The sequence below is a fragment of the Pungitius pungitius genome, chromosome 13 (genome assembly GCF_949316345.1).
Source record: "Pungitius pungitius chromosome 13, fPunPun2.1, whole genome shotgun sequence".
In the NCBI taxonomy this organism is placed as follows: domain Eukaryota; kingdom Metazoa; phylum Chordata; class Actinopteri; order Perciformes; family Gasterosteidae; genus Pungitius; species Pungitius pungitius.
Genome location: NC_084912.1, coordinates 2,321,684 through 2,344,593, shown reverse-complemented (window position 1 = coordinate 2,344,593; position 22,910 = coordinate 2,321,684). Strand labels below are relative to the sequence as shown.

At 45.8% G+C, this 22,910-nt stretch overlaps 1 protein-coding gene across 1 annotated transcript in view; it reads left to right on the top strand.

The window, feature by feature from the left end:
• Positions 1-22,910, top strand: part of LOC119214147 (pro-neuregulin-3, membrane-bound isoform) — a 207,928-nt gene that overhangs the window by 115,784 nt on the left and 69,234 nt on the right. Inside the window, exon 2 of the mRNA XM_037465643.2 lies at positions 20,079-20,208. Within this exon, the coding sequence (XP_037321540.2) occupies positions 20,079-20,208 (130 nt within the window). The remainder of the gene's footprint in view (positions 1-20,078; positions 20,209-22,910) is intronic.

Below are 22,910 nucleotides of genomic sequence, written 5' to 3'. Positions count from 1 at the left end.
AGTGATAATTGGAAGGTCAGCTTTCACATGCCGACATGGCGGGTGCCGAACAATTTGAGTCTGACAGCTTTCATGTGTGAGCGGAAAAATTTGGCGATGCTGCAGCTCACCAAACATGCACGCACATTAATTAAAACACAAATCCATCACCGGGGCACCAACGGCACACGACCCACGATGCCCCACATCTGTGCCGGCTTCTACTCATCTGGACAAAATTACACCTCCGGCTCAAAGATACCACATTGTTAGAGTTTGTAAAAGGAGGCACAATTTGCCGTTTCCTTTTAAGCTGTGATTTCAGAACAAAAGCAGCAGATTGTATTTGTGCAAAGATAAAGATAGAAGTCAGTGATGAGTGGATGGTGTTCAACGTTGCAGCACGTTGTAATTACGTACGAAGCGTCTTTTTGGGAAGAAGAAATCATTTTGGGTTCAGTTAGTGACGGGAAAGCGAGAAGAAAAACCCGGAGAGTCGTGACTGTGCAGCAGCAAAAGAAGGAGAAGCGAGGAAGAAGAAAAGAGGGCGGCTTGTTCTGTTTGGACCAGCTGGAAATAACGAAGGGAAGAAGACAGACGAGAGGGCAAACGTGACAATGAATGTCATTTTTTTTTTTTTTTTTTTAGGCAGGGACGGATTGATGAGCAAATGTAAATAGGAGTTAATGGAGACAAGGACGGATGAATGAAGCAATGTGGACCAATGAGTGGTCGTTTGCACGGAGCCGGAGACAAGCAGGAGACGAGAAGATTGCACAGGTGGAAAATAACAGAACAAAGGAGTGAAACATAATTGAAGAGAACTCAGTACAAAGAAGAGCAACAAGAGACTGGTGTCATTTTCACACCTTGGTACCTAAAAGCATCCAACGTGTGTTGTTCATATATAAACTATTTAAATAGAATGAGTTACGTCAGTCCACAGGAGCACAGGAACATTCATGAACTTAGTCTCATCTTCCAAAGCTACAAAAAAGGCCAGAGCTGTTTTGACTAACGTTGAACCACACATTGGAAAAAGTCACCAGGGAATATCATGCAATTTAAATTAGTGAAGGCAATCGGGAAGCCATGATTACCGCCACACTGGAAGAAGAAAAAAAAAAAGAAAAACCCTGCCGTGTTTCTTTCATGCTGAGGAGCGTCGCCACGGCCGCCGCTGAGAACTCCTGGGAAGCAATAAATTGTTAATTGGGAGTTCAATTTAGATGGAGAAAAAACTCAAGGGTTAGCTTCCCCCGTCAGCTGTCACCTCCCAGCTCGGCCAGCTCAGATCCTCCATCCTCCTCCCCTCTCACCCGCCACCAAGTGCTCCTCTGCTTTATTGTGCACACATGATACTACGTCTTTTGTCTGGTATAAACTACGACCCCCGGCAGCTTGCAAGCGGTTGAATCTTTATTCTAACAAGTGTTTTTGGTGAGAGGAAAACATTTCCTTCTTTCTCAGCTTATGAAAAAAAAGGCGATTGAGGAAGAGTGGTTTCCTTGTGCATCGCCGCCTTTGTACTTTCTAGTATCCTGGTAGCAGTGTTATAGGAACACGGGCAGTATAGGTGAAGGCTTTTGGTTTAAGGTAATATGTGTGTGGGGGGGGATGTTGAGACGTGATGTAGCTCAGACCTAAAAGGTATCAAAGCTTCAAAACCTACAAAACGAGCCTCGCTAGAAGCCGCGGACGCCTTTGTGGTCTTTCCCCCCTGAGCTCAGCTGTCACTCAAAGCTGGGATGGAAGCACAGCATCCCCGTTGTTTTTTTTTTTCAAGGGTTCAAAGAAGCGGCTTTGGTGAAGCAATTTATTTATTTCTGAAAACCTGAGATTTTCACGTTCAAACGTGTGAAAAGAAGTTTAAATTTGACACCGACGGAGCAGGAAAGGAAAACCTCTCCGGATGATGAAAGCCTCCAAACTTGGAAAAAACAAACTCCAGCTAGACGTCCAGTTATCCGTCAAATGGACGTTTGTTAGTCATTTGCTTTTGAATGCATCGTTAAACACTGCCTTGGGTTGAAATTAGGCAAAAAGTGTTAGTGCGAGATTAATGAACAGCGGGTGAAAGCCACCGCGGAGGACCTTCCCTGCAAGGCAGCTGCAAACATCTGCTGCAGCAGAAGAACGTGGATGTGAACATCAAACGCTGAATATTAAATTGCATCCTGCACACACAACAATATTCTTGTGTTGGTTTTGTTTGCTTTTGCAACATGCTTTGCGGGCTCAGATTCCTCTGGATGTGGACGATGTGGATGAATAATGTATCGGGGTTTCGCTCTGTGTCTCCAGGGCTTGAAAGATCATCTTTTTTCAATACAGAGACCAGACTCAACCGCAAACACACAATGTGTGCGTTTGCGGTTGTTTCCAACCATGCGGCACTTTTATGAAATTCTGTTTGTGATCCTTTAGTAAAAAAAAAAAACAACAAAAAAAAAAAAAACAACAAAAAAAAACAACACCTAGAAATGTCAGAAAAGTGACCTGAAACCTGAAGTTTTATTTCAGTTTTTACAGTAATAATGTGTTTTAATCTGCCACAGGAAGTTCAGCCTGGAGGCCGTTGTTCCAGAAACCCCCAAAACATATTTCAATTTAAACATGAACCTAAAATAACAATCCTACTTATTTTCAGCCAAACCAAGTAGTTGTGGTTGCCAGAAAACAAGTATTAATACGCTTGAATGAAGACTCGGGAGAGTTCAGAGAAAATACAACGATATCGACACATTCGCACTTGCAGTCTCCAGTGTGTGAAGGAAATGTAGCGTGAGGACTCACACTTCCTGTTCACCTGCAGGTGTGCAAGGACTCAGGAGTCCGCCTTCGTCAGCATCAGCATGAATTCAGTGGTTGGTTAATGAGACTTTGTGACACGCGGCAAGAGTTTCTAAAGCTACGTCGGGTGTTTTCTTCTGTTTTCCTTCTAGTTTCATTGGCTTTTTCCTTCTTGTTCCCTTTGGCACGATCCCTTTTTTTTTTTTTTTTTTTTTTTGTCTTCTCTTCAGTTCAGCGAAATGCTTCGGGCTCGCTTTGAATAAATGAATGTCGTTATCGGACTGAGAGGGAAATCATTCGGAGTGGAATGCAAAAACTCTCGCACCTGTCAACCCGGTGGCGACTTAGAAGGTGTCCCTCCCCCCCCGCCCTCCCACCGAGACGTCGAGGAAGCCCGTCACACAATTAGGCCAATGGCGGGGTCACAAATACATGCGCTTTGTTACAAAAAAAATAAGGTTTACCGACCACGTCGCTCCTTGAAACCGACCTCCGGAGGTGGACTGGCTTATCTAATGGCCGACTGGAAAATACAGTGAAGGGCCTCGATCATTCACCTCGACACAGCCTGACGCAGCCGGACCGGATATTTCGAGAAAAGCCCCCAGACGGTACATAATTAACCTCGTCCATTCCCCCCCCCCGCCATGCAAAAGAACATTGACTGCCTTACTGCAGCCTGCTCAGGGGCCTTTGACTTCTTAGAATGGCACAAGATGATTCACTCCCACTCCACCGTTTACCCCCCCACCCCCCGCCCCCCCTTCCGCTCTCCTGCACACGTCAGCCTCGTCACACACGTATGTGGCTTCAAGTGGCTGCTTTTCCTCCACGCGTCCCTCATGGGTGAACGCTTCTCTTCTCCGGGTTTTCTGTTGCTCTCTCTTTTCTCTTCCTGTTCTATCGTTGTTAAGAGTGTAGGATATTAAAAAATGAATTGACGACCAGGTTCATAAATTAACTATAGATAAAATGCATTTAGTGTACAAACAAAACACAACCATGATTCTGGGGATATGTATTCGATAAAGTAATGGGAATGTTGTAAAACCACTGTAATTTTGAAACTGTAATAAATAGAATAATACCAATGTACAGTTATGATTGTATTCAATGTAATGTGATCTACCGAAATGCATTAATGTAATACTTGATAGCACCACAATTGGGAATTGACTGAGGCCTTCAACAGCCGAGCTACATTGAACTCACCAGGAGACCACTCCCAGGGGGCGCGGTCACCACACTCCCAGGGGGTGCGGTCACAGACTTTCACACCTTTACTGATCGGTATAAATACTTGTAGGCAGCCATTGTTCTCGAGTTGGTCTAGGGACGGTCACGAGACGGTCCTGCTGGCCATACACAACCGTGACACCTCAGAATTAGGGAGATATTCAAAAGGACCGGGGGGGGGTTTTCTTTGCAGCGCCAGTCTCATCTTTTTTCGTTCTAATTGCAGCGCTTGACTTAAAGGTGTAACCTTTATTATTGTTTGGTCTGAAACGGCACGCCCAGTTTCCGGGTGGATATCGGGAGAAATTTGGGAGAAGGTCGGTCCGGGAGATTTTCAGGAGGGGCTTTGAAATTCGGGAGTCTCCCGGAAAAATCAGGAGGGTTGGCATGTCTGCCTGTGGCCTGTTGGTTGTGGAGACCAGCGGCTCCTCAGCTGAGATGTCCTTTTTAGCACAACACCCTTTCATTTATCAAGTACTTTTCAACTGTTCACCCCAAGATGTCTCCCGTCCGTCAGGTGTTTCTTCATTATTTGAAGATAGAATTTTTTTGTCACAGCCAGAGGAGAGCCAATCAATCACTCCGTTTCGGACCTGTTTGAAAAGCCAGGACACCCGAAAAACTAAAAAAAAAATGGTGCAAAGCAGCAATTTTTAGTAGTCTGTGTTGTTTCTATTTTTATCTGGGCACTATGTCATGATATTGATGTTTCATATATTTCAATAAGCCATCCTTGCAGCTAGGTGGAGGGGTTGGATGTGGGACGTGAGGATGATTTAAATCAACCTTCACGTGCCCCGAGGCACCACTTGTGAGAGCGATGAGAGCTGAGAGACACCGGACATGGAGCTCCGCATGTGTTGCACGAGACGGCATGGCGGAGAATATCCAATTAGATCTTATCGGATGTGAGTCCTGCGTGTGTGAGTGCTCATTGTGTCCCCCCCTGCCTGCCCCGTGTGCGCTGTATGTGGAAGGCTTTCAGTTTGCACAGGTGAATATATCAGACACTAGCCTTTGTTCCCGAATGAGATGCTTATTGATGATGTCTAATCATAACGTGCTGCAAAAGAGCTCATTAAAAAGCTATCAGCTTGTCAGGCAGCCACTGCGCTAGATCGCACCACCTGGAACAATGTTTGCCTCACTATTATGCACAGTCACTCCAGTGACTCAGTGAATGCATTTGAATTTGGTGGCTTTTTACTCTCTTTTCATTCATTTTATTGTGAAATTCAAAAGGTTTAATGCAGTTGACGGGTTTGCTCGCATCTCAGAAGTGTTCAAATTGAGGACCTACGCGGTCTGCTCATAATAAGATGGAGCTTAGGAATAAAGGATTTGTCCCAGAGGGCTGTGGTTCTGCCCATATCGATCTGCTTATCGGTTCTCCTGCTTGTACACAAGTTCTTGAAGGATCATTAAGAGCTTGGAGGTCCAAAAGTTCTCTCAGCCCCACAACCTGCCAAAAATGGGATTGTGCACCGTGGTTTTCGGGGCTTTGCTGCTCCCCGCAAGTCAAGGCCCTCCACACGGACTTGGTAGGATTCCCTCGCTGGACTCATTTAATAAAAAGGGTTCTAGGTACAGCTCCCTGGGGGTGGGGGGGTGGTTGTCGTTAGCAAACTTATTAGATGGAAAGTTACAGGATGGAACCTGCAGGGAGGATTCTGTAAATCATTACATCCTTTGTAATTATCTTTAGTACCTTCTATGAGGGGCTCTGGGAGGAGCCTCCCACACAACGTCACGTGGGAACTACCTAGACTTCACTTTGATCACCTGACATGAAAGCATAAAAGAAGGTCAGGCCTTAACTCTTTGCTTGATGTTACACAAGACAATAAGTATGTGCCGCTGGTAGTAATTCATTTACAAATACATCACCTTTAAATCCTTTGTAGGGAAGTCTTTCCATTCAATCTCAGGCAGAATGCATCTTTGTGTGAGAACTGGAAAGAAGGACATGAAGGAAAGTAGGACATTACCTCTGTTTCCTCAATAGTATTTCCGACCTTTAAACAGTGTTTGAAGAATTTGTGGCTAAAATGCAGAAAAAACGTATATACGTGAGGCTTGTGCTATGACAAAAGATTCCTCCGTTTCAGCAGCGTGAGAAGAAAAAAATCCCCTCACGATAAGGTGTGTTTATTTTGCCTTTTATTTCTCACAGTGATTTTCCAACGGCAGCGAGCGGCGGCCTCTGAAACGATCCCCTCCTCGCCATCACCAAGCACAAAGTATCCCCTCAGAGAAGCTGCTTTTAAGGCATGCAAAAAAAAAAAAAAAACACCTGGACCATCTCCTGCAGAACCTCAAGAACCACAATCGAGGCGGGACGATTCTCTATGAAGGGATCCGGATACATCGCAGTTTATATCGATCTCAGGCTCGTTCCTGAGGTTTTTTTTCCTGCTATGACTCATGGCACTCAGAGAAAAAAAAAACCACACTGCATATGCTTCTCTTAACAGGATACAATTTAAGATTGCATTAAGTTTGGGTGATTATTTATCCAGAAAATCGGCTCCCAACGCTGCAACTTTGAAGCTCACTGGACTTCCATCAGGGTGTAGAAAATGACTCACTGGTCTGCGTGCCAGATGGTTTTGATGCTCAGGATCATTTGAGAAGCCGCGATCGGAAAATGTTTTTTGGGAAAATGGCAAGCACTTTCAAAGAATTCTTGGCTGGTGGGTACATGAAACCATCTGTCAATCAAACTTTTTGCCGGGGGCGAGTCGGGGCAAAAATATGTGACGAAGTTACTGACGCCGACGTCCTCGGCATCCATTGGTGCTTGTCATCGAATCACGTGTGCGGAGAGAGGGGGTCAAGGGTCACTTTCAGCCGCAGGATCCCGGTGAATGGGCGGAAATGTTCCGCGCGGACCTCAAACGCAGCACGACTCCGCCTTTCGCTGAGCGGATGAGCGCATCTCCTGACGCCAGCCGTGGGAAGGACAAAGTCTCTCGACGCGCCTGCCTGAGGTTGAATTACCTCGTTAACCGTTTCTCCAGCTGCAGCAGGTTGCATGAAGGCGGGAGCATCTTCCACTCACTGCGGTGTTCCTGCTGCCACGCTAAGATACGTACCAAAACCAAAGCAAACTGCAAGCGGGCAACGGCTTTAAGGGTGGAAGCCATTTCCTTTTACCTTGTTTCTCCCCTGCGGCCGAACGCCGTTCAATCCCCCAATTAGATCCCTGTGTGCCGCCTCCGTTTTGGCACACGTGGCGGCTCCGTGGCGGGCTGCAGCTCTGCAGCCTCCGTGATGGATCTTCTCCGCGTTCCGACGCGTTCCTTTTCGCTGGCCAGCAGCGACGATGAAGCGTTGTGTGTGATTGTGTGCTTGGTGCAGAAAGGGGAGAAAAGAGGACTAGGAGGCGAGGAGGGGACACGGGGGAGGGAGTGGGCGGGCGGGCATTTGCATGCACTCAAGGTCCTCAAATCATAGATTTTATTTCATTTTATGACGTTTGTGACGTCAGCGGGGCGATAGACGTTCACTGCATTGGCAGAAAAAAAAGATGGGGCTGGAAGGAGAAGTGAAACATGGGATTCAGAGCCCAGCACGAAGACATGTCGTCCATATGGCAGCGGGAAAGGACTGAGACGGAAAGGGTACACAAAGGGACACAAATACGTAACGAGGACAGCAGCAGATGAGGTGAAAACAGTTTGATGGCATCTCGGGTGACGACAGCCGGACCAGCCAGCCAGAACTCGGTTATCGTTTACGAGATGAACGGACCAATCAGCAGGAGCTTAGCGGAGAGCGTGACTCAGCACCTCCACTGCCTCATTGGCAGCACATCTGAAATAGCTGCGGGAATAAAACAAACCTGTACTTTCTGTACAGCATGCTCAAATTGACATCTGTCTCTGGTCACACCGCGGTGAGTTACTGCTTCATTTGGGTTTTATGGACCATATAAGATAATGTGACCGTACCCCATTCAAAGCGCTGCCAGCGCGTTTAGAAAATGGGAAAACGCGTTCCTGGATCTGATGTCGAATTTCCCTGAGTGGATGTGTCTAAAATCTACTGTGAGCCTCTCGGGATCAGAGAGGCACGTGAGGCCTTCTTCCATCTCCTCGCTCTCTGTTGGGCGCATTGTGCAATAATGCCGTCGCAAGCCAAAAGACTCCCGTCTGGTGCGAAGCGATGCAGCTTCGTCCAACCGCACCGGGTCCAGAGCCAGTGGCACCGACCCAAGAGCTTTAGTCACATCAGACACTCGATTCATCGTCATCCGGGGTCCTCAGCCTCATAGTTGCGTATCACTTACTTTGTGTAAGACGGTTTGATGAAAGATCACCAATATGAGACCAAAAAACAACCTCTAGTAGTCTAATTATGACCAGACCCGAGGAAGAAGTTAGGTCACTTCGTGGGAGGAGCTTTCCTTTCATAACTTGCAAAACAGGGGTACTCATTTTCACCATTTTCTCCATTACTAACTCAGTAGTTTTGTGGCCTACAGCTAAAACTTTCCCCAAACGCTGAGACACGCGTGGACAAAGTGGTAGGTGCATTTTGTCTCCTCCGAACCACATGAGTGGAAGCGATAACGGCCGCTCACAAAGTTCAAAACGGGTGGTGCCCCAGAACATTCTGATGCTTGTCGTAGCTCTCTTTTAAGCTGGCTTTGATGCGTTATATAATCTCTTCATTTGAGTGCATGATAAGAAAACCCGAGGGAAGCAAATATTTCAGCTTCATCATCTTTTCTTAAGACAAGAACACCCTGCTGGGAGTTGATAAAAAAAAGAAAAAGAACATAATCATTAATGAAACTTAGTGCGGCTTGTTTTTGTTGCGGCACACTCTCCGTCTTTCTGCCTTCCTCTGAGTAAAAGCAACCATCCTGTGCTCGTCCCTCTGAAGAGAGAACGTGCTCCTTCTGACACCAAAGGGCCACACGGACCCGAAACACACAGCCAGATGTTTGGCCACTGGTCGCTCTCTCGTTTCTCGCAGCTGCAGAAATTGAGCAAATATGTGTCTTGTTTGTCTTGTGTGCGAGGTTTTTGCTGGTGCACCACGCAGCTCCTTCACTGGCAACCGAGTTGTTTGTATTGATTGTGTGAGTGTGTGAGAGTGTGTGCCCGGGGCACCTCTCCGCTTTGATTAATAATTCTGTTCTTGGAGAGAGAGAGAAGCACAGGATGACGAGTAAATATAAAGAGTGACTGAATGATGGCTGGATAGAGCGGGAGGAAGAGAGAGCAGAGGTTGCATGTTTTCGACAGGAGATGGAGGGCAGCAGGTGATGAACAAGAAGGAAGTAGCCAGTAAAGATGAGACCAACAGCTCCTGCAGGGAGGGGGGGCTTTGTGTGCTTTACGACCTCTTGTTTGTAACGGCGCCATGTTGGAATCCCGATTAGGTGCGTTTGATAGAATTTAGAAAAGCGATTTACCCACCGTCACGTTTTTTTTAGAATATTATTATTTACTGTTATTTATTTAGTGAAATTTGACCTTTTTTCCCCAGTGTGTTTTAAGTTCATGAACATTTAACTCTTTTTAACGCTCTGCCCTTTTGTCTCACACAGAAAAGTCATTATTAGGCTTTATTTAACGAACGAACGGGGTACATCGGGACACTTTTTATCGACGGCCCACGGTTCCACTTTATTTACACCGAGCTGCACACGTGCACAGGTTTCAGTGGAAGATCAATAATTGGATTTTTGGTAAAACCTCACTAAGTCCACTTTGGCAGTTAGTCATTAAATTAAATAAGAAGTTCCACTGCTGTTAAGCTTAAAGTACAACTTGATTTAAGATCCTTAAAATCCAACCAGGTATTAGGAAAATTACAGGAAGAACTTAAATATAATTCTAAGACTATTTATATTTGACCAGCTTTCAGAAATTGACTAAATGATGAATTGGAACGCGAGACCGACGTTTATATTTTGCTGTGGCAGCAAAAGTGAGGTCACATGCATTCACAAAGCACTTCCAATAAACAGAAAAGCCCCCCCCCTCCAAACAGCAATCTGCAACCCTACAAATGTTTGATGGGTTCATTAATCACGGGCCTATTAGGAGACGTAGAAAGGGCGCGGGCAGGAAGAGACGTGAAATATATGAACGCAGTTTTAACTGCTGCAGCATTTAAACTGATGGATAGAGAAAACAACAGATGCATAAGTGACAGTGGGGGTGGGGGGGGGGGCGGTATTTTACATTGGCGATAAGCTAAGTATCCTACACAATCCAATTAGAGGGAAGTGGAGGCGGCTGGAACCCTCCAACGGGGAGCCTGCATCGATGCTGACTTACTGGTCAGCTGTGAGTGCACTTTGGTTTTTCATGGAACGCGCTCCTAAACTTCACTTAACTTCAGTTTGACTATCCGTACGTACTTAAACCCCTCAGATTAAGACACACGTTTGCTATTTTCAGAACTTAAAGGGAGTATAATTTAATTAACGTGATAATAAGAACCACAAACCAGGTTCTTAATCAGATATCTTTTCACGCTAAATCCCAGTTGTGATTCGGCTTCATTCAGCTGCAGGTGTGACGCCATGCTCAGGTGGGCAAGGCCAAAAAAATTTAAAAAAAGATCCAGAATGAGGTACAAGTGCTTCCATCTGCAGAATCAAGTTATGGTGAGAGTCACTTGACCTGAATGCAGTCTCAATGGTTCAATCCTTTTCTGCCTCCAATACTGAATGGACCTGTTATGTGGCAAAAACCACTTGTACCAGGCACAGTGTTGGAGTGTTCAAGGAGGAAGCAAATAAGGAGGTCATGTAATTTGATGGAGCATAAAGGCAACACTTTTGAAGTCAAATATGACCGACTACATGAGAACTCACAACATGTAAAAGTAGACCATAAAAAAGCCCCAAAAATTAAATGTAAGACGTTATTAACTTTTTTGAACCGTTGAAAGATAATCTCAGAGCGGATTTGAAAAGGGATTAAAATTTGACAAATATATTTGACGTTGGGTTCTGATGTTATCCAATCCCAACAGTTGTTATCTTCACTATTTCACTACTAGAAGTACAAACCGCATTAGTTGTACCCGTGGAATCTGTAGACCAGAAGCAGAAGCCGTGGACGCCGCATTCACACTCACATTAGCAGCCTGTTTGTGATTCTAATCTCCGGTGTCAGAATGGAGCCGGCAGGGATGCGAGGCCAGTCCGAAGGAAGAGTGCAGGAGCTATCGGGCCGGAGAGAGTAATGAATTCCTCCACTACAGAGCCAGATGGCTGGGGGGACGCGACGAGACACGATACTCACCGCTATTTATTTTTGGCGAACGCGCTCCCGAGATGAGGACAGGAAGGACGGGGGGGGATTATGGGCGTGACACCCGGACAAATCATCGGTCCTATCTGCACCCGCACACAGGTTGGCTCATAGCCAGCCGCGTGTATTCATATGTGTGCGGTAAAAAGAAAAAAACGACGACACGTGCATGTGTCAGACTCCGACCACTAGCGGCGCTGTCTCGACACACACGCCCATTTCTCGAGGCCTATCTGCGCCGAGCATCTGCAATGCAGTGGCTGACATCGCTTAACTCTGCTACCTCCATGCAATCTTTGTCATCTTCGTTCCCCTCATCCGCCCCAAACCCCCGCTTGGCTTTTCTCTCATGCAGCCATCCTCTGCTCGGATGACCTGCTCAGAAACCCCCGTCCATCTGAATGCAGGTGTTCCTCAGAGGCCCGCTGCCTCTCCTTCTAAGTCTGCATCTCGCACTCAGAATGTTGCAGCTCATGTGTACTTTGCACATTGCAAAAATGACCACAAACGGAGGTCCACACTTGCTGAATCGACTGCTAGTAATGTAGGACCGTTTTTATGTGTGCATTACTAATGGGACGGGTTTACTATCCAGCTCTCACATTAGACCGTCCCAGTCTCATGGCAGTTAACGAAATAGTCACAGTAAGGACAGGACTTTCGACCGCGAGACCGGCCTTGCAGCTTGTTGTGTTGTTGTGAAGTGATGTGGCCGTTTTCATTAAACTTACTCAGCCTGTAAGTTACTGCCACCTAACCGCGGGTAGTTATTTTAAGACCTCACATCACAGGCTATTGTTCTCCTCTCAAAGAAACCTTGATATCTATTGCGGTGATTCGGTGGATATTTATTGGACAGCTGTATACCAGCGCGTATGAGGCAGAGAGGTGTGCTCTTATCTTTATTGGATCGTGCTGCGCCGTAATGATACCCTCGCCATAGCCACCCTGTGCCTGACGCTGCAGCTACAACACAACCACCCTGCTTCTCTGAGTGAGGCTATAGGAGCCCTGTGGACAATTTAAATGGAATGTTAAGGTGTGTCGAGTGTTTGTGGGGTGGGAGGTTGAACGTAAGGACATTTTAGATGCCTTTATTACTTCAAAGGTCTGCCTGAAGGTTGACTCGTCTAAAAAGTTTAAGTTAGGATGAGTATACGGTTAGGTAGGGGGTTGGCGTTTTGATGGTTGGCGTACTGACATTTAGATGTGATGGAGCTGTGGAAGGTATCACGTCAATCAGGGCCCTCATTTCATCTTCTTTTGTTCTCCCTTTGTTCCTAACAGGAAATTGCAGGTGACCCCGTTGTTGTCGTGTTGGGCTCCAGACAGGCGAAGACACTTGAGCATTAAGTGGGGGGGGGGGGGTGAAGGAAAAGATAAGGGTGGAGAACAGAAGTTTCATTTACAGAGGGATTGTTTGTTGAGGACGCCTTGGGTGTGTTCAGTAAGTCTTTCATGATTAGGGAGGCTCCAAACTGAGTGAACTGACCCAGAAGTATCCGACTGGCAGCCACAATAAAAGCTTGCAAGATTCTTAAAATGCTCCGAAAAAGGCGCTTGAGTGTTTGCTTTCCTAACTGGGCTCGCCGAGGAAACACAGCATCATCCTCCACGAATCGTTTGGCATTTCGAGTGTTCCCAAACAAGCTTGTCTCTCCCGTGAATTTTAAAAGTTCGATTCCAATACAATGTGTTTTGTTTGAAATCTCTACATCAGTGTACATTACAGAGTGCTCCGCATTATCTACACGGACAGTGTTCGTAGAACGCCCCCAGACATGAAGTAAATATTGAACGAAATGTGACTTGACTTCATTCTACATTAAAAGTTAGCACACACGGGCCACTTTTGCGTAGCATCACCTCACGTGACGCTTTCAGCACACGTGAATAATCCTCACAGCAGAGGTACTTAGGTTCCGGGGTATACCGTCTCGGCTCAGAACCGACTCAAGCAGCAAATGCAAAAAAAAAAATGATTACCACTCCGGAGTGCTGGAGCTGGTAAATGGGACGGCGGCGGCGGCGCATTGTAGCGCTAATGAGCATCGGACGTGTGCAGAAAACCTCCGGCGCTGTTCTGACGTTTCGTACCCTTCCAGCATGAGGAAGCAGCGCGCGCCTCTATTGGTCGTTTCCAATGACTTTCAAGAAACACCAATCAATTTGCAAATGAGTCGTTTAGTTGCGTTATCATAACCAGAATCTGATTAATCAAGGATGCTGACGGAATAGGAATAATGAGAAGTGTAATTTCTTTACACCACTACTCTCTTTAAAGCAGCACGATGGTTGCAGCTTCCCTGAATCTAAAGTTGCCGGGGTCAAATTCAGGTTAGGCTGGCTGTGTGAGATGGGTTACCCCCGCTATACCTCTGCAGCAGGTTTCATTACATATTTCTCAATAAAAAAAAATCCAATTTTAGATGCATATGATTTGGAGAAGGAGTAACGAGGCCGCCTAATTGTATCAATGCGGTAACTTCACTTACACATCCGTGTTTGTCCTCAGAATGACCCGCAGTCTGAGAGATCCAATACAATGTACCTACTGTCTATGATCACTGGAGGCAAAGAGATGGGAACTATTCCTTTCATGCAACATATGTTCGAGGAAAAGAACCAACTCATGCTTCATGTGTAAGTTAGGGTTAGGGCTTCCAAACATATTTAGGATTGTTTGTTAAACGGCTCAATTCAGCACCATCAGAAGGCCTCTTTCTATGGAATAAGAATTTACATCTGTAATGTAAATATTGTATACTGAATTGGCGATATGTTCTCTGTTTAGCATCAGCATCTCAGACACCTGCCACTTTGTACAACTAATAAGCTTCTTTTTTGCACATGAACACACAATGTCCCCTTTCCGCTGGTTTTCTCTTGTCCCCCACGAACACAATGTCCCCTTTCCGCTGGTTTTCTCTTGTCCCCACGCCTTTTGGTCTTCATTCCTGCTCGCAAGGCCAATCAATAACAGGGCAGCTTAGGAGTAGCCCGCCTGAGACCTTCAATATCAGTTAGCGCGGCTGCCTGTCGATCTGTCACTCGGGGGAAATGTCATCCATGAAGGACGCCATTACAGGCCTGCCCACGGGTTGTCACGCTTTAGCCCCCTTGAGAGCATCAGTGTTTTGGTTTACACACATGTTGGGAGGAGGGAAGGGAAGAAGCACAGTGTGCTGAATGTAATTTATTCACAGTATTACTTTAAAGAATCAGGTAGAACACCTCCTGATATTGGGGGAAGTTTTCAAATCTCTTTTCAAGCCATAACCTCAACATTCTTCAGATTCCTTGAAGCCTATTTTAAACATTGATTGATTTAATGTGTGGGCTAAAGCTAAAGGCTGTAGCCCACAACAAAAAGCACACTAGTGGACACTAGAGAACGTTGTCCACTACGACGATAATATTGTGGAATGTAACTGGGAAATATCATTTTAGTCCATAACGTTATTAATGCAAACTTTCTGTGTCCAATTAAAACAACCATTTCAAATGGTTTCCAAAACTATTGTAGGCAAACGACTGCGTGTCAAGAGGTGATGGGGGGGAAAGTACTGCACAACATTCATACCTATTCCGGAGGGGTCTTCTTCTGGATGATTTGAAATGGAAATATTTGAGTTGCTTGATAACGTATTTGCTTATAAGATAACCCCCCGGCACCATTGGCGCACAAACCCAAGGCTCTGTGCGACATGAGACGTACGCATTCAACCCTCTATGCAGAGACGTGTCTTCAAGAGGAGACACAGGGTCAGCAGTTATCAGTGCAACATTGTTTAAAGCAAATAGTTTAAAGGCATACCCGGGATTTGAGTGCAGGAATGCATTTAGAGTTTGGACGCCGCCGCAGCGGCGCCGGCGTACCCACGACCTCATTACAGTATCACGGGCCATTGGGCTCGCACCTCTTAAGCGCCCGCAGACGGCATCACGACGCAACCATTACCCCGCGCAACCTGCACAAATATCCGCCGATGCTTCATTAGCATTCAACAACGCATTAACATTCACTGGAGCGGGCAGTTAGGTTCATGGCTGTTAGACAGCGAATACAATTCATGTAATCATTATGAAGAGAAAAGGGTTTTTATAAAAGGCACAAATAACGCAGGAATATAACACGCAGACCCAAATATCTGGAGACCGGGAGAGACGGTTAACATCGGCGTGTCTGATTGCAGCTTTGTGTTTGCCTTGACTATCAGCTGCATGCATGCGTGGTCATGACATTTTGTGATCAGCGCGGGATCAAATATCACAGAGCGATCGAGCTCGTCCGGCGTGAGGAAAGGCGAATCCTGCACCGGGCTTTGGGTTGCTAGGGCCGTCGTCAAGGACCTTTTTTTTTAGCCAATCATGACCAAAGCATTTTTTAAACGTGACGATAATATACAGTATATTTTACATTATTTTCCCAAATACCCAAAATGTGTCGGCTAAAGACACTCCGAAAAATACAGGAATAGTCCAAGAATGGAAAAAGTATTATACCAGCTGGCACTTTGAAGTGTGGATCACTGTAGGAGACAGTTGTTTTTTCCGGTTTTCCAATTTGAATTCGTAAACGCTCAAACTCATCCGTCTGTCCCCGTGCTCATCTCGATTCACAAAGCGGAGAACAATAATTAAATCATGAATACTGCATCACCTGCACTCACAAGTGATTGGAGTCATCTCAGCGATGATCTCCCCAGCATATTCCGCCCCTTCAAAGACTCGTAAGTTCTTTAGTGTTGCTATTGGAAGTTAGGGAAAGGATTCCTTTTTTCTGTTTTTTTTAATTACCAAAATTATCAAGTGTTACATGAATTGCTGCTTCCTTTTCTCCACCACAACCAAGCGGCACGTTGCCACCAAGGGAAAAATCAGGGATTCTTTATTCCTTCCACATTTTCCTCGAGTAAGCAGCGAGATGAAAGAAGGAAAACCGATATTGAAGTGGTTGCGTTACCCAGCAGGCGATGGTTTATTGATCCTCGCTGGTTCGTCCTCTTTCTCTCTGCCCAGTAGGCCCGGAGTAAATTGGACGTTTTCTTTCCGCGGTGATTGACGCCTGCCTCGAGATGCTTTCAAACTCGCAGTGATATTTTCAGCAAACAGTAAAAACAATTTTTTTTTTTCCCTTTTTTGTCAACTCTTACAATGAGACAATTCTTTGAGTGCGCGCCGGCGTCTGATCTGACAGGTGACGAGAGCTCAGCTAAACAACCCACAGCGCACCGTGACAACTGTGTCAAACCAAGAGGCAGAGGATGACAAATGGATGCTTGCGCGGCTTGATATTAGCACCCGCCCCCCCGCCAAATGCGAGTAGAACGCAGTCACTCTCACTAGCCTCTTTGGTGGGTGGAATTCTATATATCTCTCTAAATAATTGTTTTATTGGTCTAATGTTCACATGTTTTGCGTTTGAGATGGCTTGTCCCTTCCGTGTTGCCGTAGAAGCAAAATGCCACACCTTGAGGAGAAAACGCCAAGCAAGTTGTCCTGCTAACGTCGTACCATGCACGTTGTTCGGTTTCCCCTCTCGGTCGCCGTACGTTCGTTACCAAGCAACCGAGACGCGCGGACACACGTGACAGGTGGAGGCTTTTGATGCGACGCAGGGAGACCTGCTCAGTGCAAGGCGAGGTGTAGAATAACCCGGACGCAGACACACAAAAAAAAGAGAAAAATTGGTGATGACACCAAAAATACAGAGGAGACCAGTCGAGAACGGCTAATCCAGCAAATAAAATCACGTTCTGCACTGATTGTAGGACGTACGGGAGGGAAAAGGTTAAGGACGTCTCTTTTGTAGTTGGGAAAATCAATTTAAAACTGGAAACAATAAAGGAGCATGAGATTTCCGCCTTGTCAAAAGAATTTCGACAACAAAGTGTTGTGTGTGTCATATGCAATGAGCTACTCTTTTGGTCTTTGTCTTAATCAGTTGCAGATGTTTTCACACAAAATGAGCTTTACATACTTATAAGAGCTGAAGATTTAGTGACTGTACATGTGCATTTTATGTCGTCTTGATTTGGGTGTTTAAAAGGATTGTAAATCTAGTTCTTTAAGTAAATTGTAGCAATCCGAGGTCAACTTTAATCCAATTAAACTCAATTTCCCAACAGCAACAACTGAGTGGTTACTGGTTTCTTTGGAAAACCAACTAGCCACAGTGGTGTTTGGGCAAATAGCTCGTCCCAGTCCAAACATGAAGTCGGGTCTGAAGGGAACTCTACCCGTTGACCCATGAAAAAAACAAACAGTGTTGCAGAGCGAGGAGGGAAGACGCAGAAGTGCTTCGTAGTTCTGGCTTTTGATGGTGTGCAGAATGTGTGGCAAATGCAGCATGTCACAACACACAACATGGCATTGTTATATCACGAGTTCCCTCTTACTACACGCCTAAGTTATTCATTGTTCTCTTTCCAGTTGGCAGCTGCTCTTAGGAAGACAATGCAATCGCTCAAATTGACTTTAATCCCATTGTGTCCTTGTGAAAACATGTGACCAGCAAAGTAAAGGTTTTAAAAGGTTCATTTCAGGCGTGTGTTGATGTTGTTGTTGTTGTGTGGATCACTTTTTCATGTTGTGGTTTTGTCTCGGGTAGTTCCCATGTAGTGTAAGTTACGCTATACGCATAATGTACAAAGCTACGGGGAACAAGGGTTCGGATGCCAGAATGAAAGTAGAAGTTCTGCCATGTCCCTCATAGCGACACGGAGGGGAGGAACCGGGCTCGGTTTGGAGAGCGATCATCAACTCGAGCTCACCTTAACGGTGACGAACCCTCGCGGTGACAAGCTTTACCTCCGCAGTCGGCCCCCCATCATCGATCACACGCCACCCATAACCCGGACATTCCGTAAAAAACGCTGTTGATTTAACCAGCGGCTGACTGATGAGAACTGTAGTGATTAAGTATCAGTGGACCTCATTAATTAAAAACCTTTTTAACGTCGCTGTGCGGTTCATCAATGCCGCGAGTTACAGTGAATAAAGATAACTCATTTATTTAAACGAAATAGGCAGATTGGACTCAGGTGTCTCCTCCCCCCTTCCGGTCGCCCGTCCGGCCCTGGTTGTACTTTTTAACGAATTCAGAGGTTTTTCCCAACTAAAAAGATGATAAATAATTGCTTAAACTACCATTTATATCAGTGATTCTCAACTGGTGGGTCGCAACCCAGTAGGGCCTCTGCATGGGAAAATAAAAATTGGAATGAAAAAAAACTAATAATAATTCCTCCAGTGATTTTATTTTGAAGGGACTATTTGAATGCAGCGGAGTCTCGTTTTTTTTGCCAGCTCGTCTGTCCATGTTTTCAGCAGCGTGTTCCAGGTTGGGTCAAACCATTGTGATATGGGGGATACTTTGGGTTTTTAGGATAATTAAACATCCTCAATATAAAATTCATAAATTTGAGAAGTTGAGAATGTTTACTCGATTTGGGTCGCGGCTTGTCATTAAGGGGTGATGGTGGGTCCCGGAGCCAGAACCAGTTGAGAACCACTGCTTTATATGATACAACTTCTGATCAAGACCCCCTAGTGACCACGTCCAACCTATTGACATCCTCATCTAATACAAACAAGTCTCAGTTAGACTCCGCCTCGACACAACTAATCCCCCCCACAGCCAATTACCAAGGGTTGTTTAGGATCCCCAGAGCCCCATCAGCACCTAGCATCTCATAACCTAACCCACCACACACCCTGCAGATTAAGGGATCTGTGGAGATACTCAAATAACTCTCTTCACCCACCCATCACCCCAAAACGGTACTTTTTATTAATCTCTCATCATCTCTTGATTGAGAAATCTCCGGTTCATTTGGACGTATCTTTCACGCTCCATTAGAGGCCGACCCGATACAGCTATCAGCGCGCTGGTGCTAATAGCTGCGTCCTGTGAGCACAACAGATTTTTAATCACTGGAGCATAAAGTTGTGGCTTATCGCTGCTCGTCCCATTCGTTTCAGAGAAGAAAAACCCCAAAACAAAGCTGAGGATCGGCTAATGAGAGCCCCGAGCGGACTCGTTTTTCATCCGTAAGCACGAAAGGATCCGTCCGCAGTCCGGCCTGCTTTTAATTGGAACATCATCGGCGGGTTCCAGATCGATCGGATCTCTCCCCGCGTCTGAAAGGCGCGTCCCGACCAATTGCATCTGATGCTTTTCAAAACTCCAGCTGATGGATGAGGAAGTCTCTGCAAATCTCTACATCTCGTTCTCTCAAATGATCGCCAGCCGCCACCCGAAGCAACAACCCCCCCCCTGCGGCTTTGACTGTTTTTAACATCAGAACGCTTCATAATTCCCACATTTACTGGCGAGCAACCGGCGCTGCACTTGTTAATTTCAGTAATAAGATCATCCTTTAAAAGGTGCGCGCGGGGTCGTGATGAATCGCTGGGAGAAGCTCAGCCTCTCTGTGACCGCGCAGTATTAATCACAGCCCAACAGATTATTTACCTGTTCTCCATCCGTCTTTTCGCTGGTGACATTTTGGGGGTCTAGACAAATGACAGTGTGTTGTTTTTCATCCTCGGCGTGTTACGAGGCGATGGAACACTGGATCTCGCTGCAATTTAAAAAGATACGACGATTTATTTGCCGAATTAAAGAGACAATAAAAGGAGTATTAAGCTGCTGGAAGGCAGCGAGATGAATGATCGTTGTCACGGAGCGAATCCCTTCGTCGCGATAAACCGATAAACCGAAAGGTGTTTTTTTTTTTAAAGGCTTGATTAAGACTAACGAGAGTTTCTTCGTTTGTCCCGCAGCGTCTCCGACTGTCCCTCCGCTGCACTCGGAGCACTTCAAACCCTGCCACGAGAAGGACCTGGCCTACTGCCTGAACGCCGGCGAATGCTTCGTCATCGAGACGCTCAGCGGGCCTCACAAGCACTGCAAGTAAGTGACAGGAGCCTTTCCTGCATTCCTTCTTTGTTTCTATGCATTGGCTGCCCTTCATATTGCTTCGGATGGGGCTTTGTTGGGGACTTTTTTAGGGAAATATGATTATTCTGCTTGAGAAAATGTATTAGCAATTGATTAGCCCAAGGGGGGGGTTTCTATCCCCCAAATGTGTCGATGAAAGATTCATTCATCTTTATTTATTCATTTATAGCTTTATTCAAGTTGTGTTGGAGTTTAAAAGTCATAGTTTTTTACTCTTTTACTATTGCCATGCTATCCCGAAGCTTTCCTGGAATTATATATATATGACCTACCCCCTCTTCATATGCTTGATTTACTGTATATACTGTTTGGAAGGACTTATTCCTGCTCTGTCTGTGTGTGTGGCATTTAAATGGCATCTTAATAGCAATGGTGTGTGTGTTAGTGTGTCTGAGCCTTGCTTGTCCCAGATTTGAGAGTACAGCTCATGGGCATTTATCCTGTTCAATTGTGGGGCCCTTTACTAATTAAGTCCCAGAACAACTTCTTCCCGAAATCTCACCGCAGGACTTCCACCCGACCTATTTTGGAAAAAGCCTGTTTTGCCTCCTCTCGTGTACCAGCGTGGCACCGTGTGAATGCACGAGTGTTGGACACATCATGTGTGTTTGTTTGTTATGTAAGATGCAATGATGCAATGAAACAGCAGAATACACTACTCTGTCAATTCTGTCTGGACCTTCACAGAAAACAAACATAAGTTCTCCTTAAACACTCCTCCACTTAGGAACAAATCGCTTGGTAACGTTGGTTCTTGCATGAGGCCTAAAAAGTTTAGATGATCACTGAAGTCATAAAGCTGCCGTGAAATCCTCTGACACGGCCGGACTCCCCTCGCAGCGATCCAACACTTTTAAGACGTCATAAACATGTTTTTAAAAGCCAGCTGGTTTCTGCGCTGAGAGAGAAACCCACTTCCATCTGTCTTCAGTTTATTGGATTCAAGACGGTTGACAGAGAGGACGGGAAGCAGGTCACCGAGAGGCGGGGAGCAGGGAGCACTGGCCGAAGTGTAGGCGGACGAGGAGTAGGAGCCTCCGTTGCTATGACAACGGCCGAGAAAGAGAGAGCATTTGCAGTAACTTTCTGTGCAGAGTAAATGCCGCAAATCAACGTTTGACGGATGGAAACAGAAGCGAGGATACTTTGTGCTTCAGTTGACAGGCTGTTAGACAGGAATTAATCCTCATTCACGAGAGAGTGACACATTTCACCCCGGGCACAGGATCAATGCTTAATCAGATCTAATTTGTGTTCACACTAAATGGAGACAGATCGTGTTGTAAAAGCATGATCAATCCGTCCATTTTAATGGGGGTTAAAATGAGCCGCTCGGTAGCACTATTTGACACAGAATTCATCCTTTTTTTACTCGCCGGATGAAACTTGATCCTCGCTGCACAACGATTTCCTTCAAAGAGCCGCGACTTAAGCATCAAGCGCCAATGGCGGCCGCGTTGTAAAAACGCCGCATATCGTCCCCCCCCGAGCGCCGTTTAGCGGTCGTTGTTAGACGATTGTGTTTGTCGTCCCGCGGGGGGGGGGGGTGCAGATTCAGAGAGAGAGAGAGAGAGAGAAAAGGGACTCAACGTGAGTCACGTGGCGTCCTTGCACGCAAACACACACACACACACCCATGCCCACTGCTCTAGGCAAAACAATCAGCCGTTCAATCATTAGTGCTCAGCTAAACCAGCGAATTAGTCAGTGTGCTTAGATCATATTTTCAAGAGGCCGAGGCAATCAGTCATAAAAGTACTTGACGAGATGAATTTGATTAATGACCTCATTTATTTCCAGATTTCACCAAAAAACGACGACACCATGGTGGTTTTAGCTGTAATAGCAAGTCAAATAATGTCTATCCAAATATATCCCCTCCACTGTTTGCCCACATGATTTTGTCCCCTCATTTGAATATTGAGTGCCTTGTGAGATATTTATGAAAGAGTGGATTTCCTTTTCGCAGACACTCAGTGGAGCCAAAGCCTCCAGGGATTAAGCCCCTCTTCTTACTGGCCGTTGTTTCATTCATTCTGCCTCCAGGTGGATTTGATTTCTGGGCTGTTTACTATATTTCTCCTGCTGCTGGTGTGACTCCGTCTAGTTAGCATCAGGGGCTAGCTGAGCCTGTCTCATCAGCCTCTGCTGAGAGGCCATTCCGCCTGCCAGGTGCGGGGGGGCACCGGGGGTTTGGCAGAGATCCCCGCAAAGCCCCCGCCAATCAGACCTTGGTCTGACACAGACGCTCTCTCTCTCGAGGGCAGAAACACACACACACACACACACACACAGTTTTTCAGATGTCGGCTCAGACTCGTAGCGCCGACCATCCACCATCGCCTCTCGGACCCACAATTGAATAGCTCAATAGTATCTGAAGAATATTAATGATAGTTATTATGAATATCAGACATGCTTTTTTTTTTTTTGCTCTTCCTTCCTACAATCTGATATCGGGAGTGACAGCTTTTAGCAAAGGCTTCAAATGAAAAGCATTAAAAAGACAATCTTTCTCATTTTTTAATCATCCGCTGGCTCTTCAGAGACCCCTCCTACCAGAGGGATGGAGACGCCTGCCGAATGAAAAGTAATCATAAATAAATTGTATTACCACCGAAATAAAACATTCCACAGCGATAGTTACATAAAAC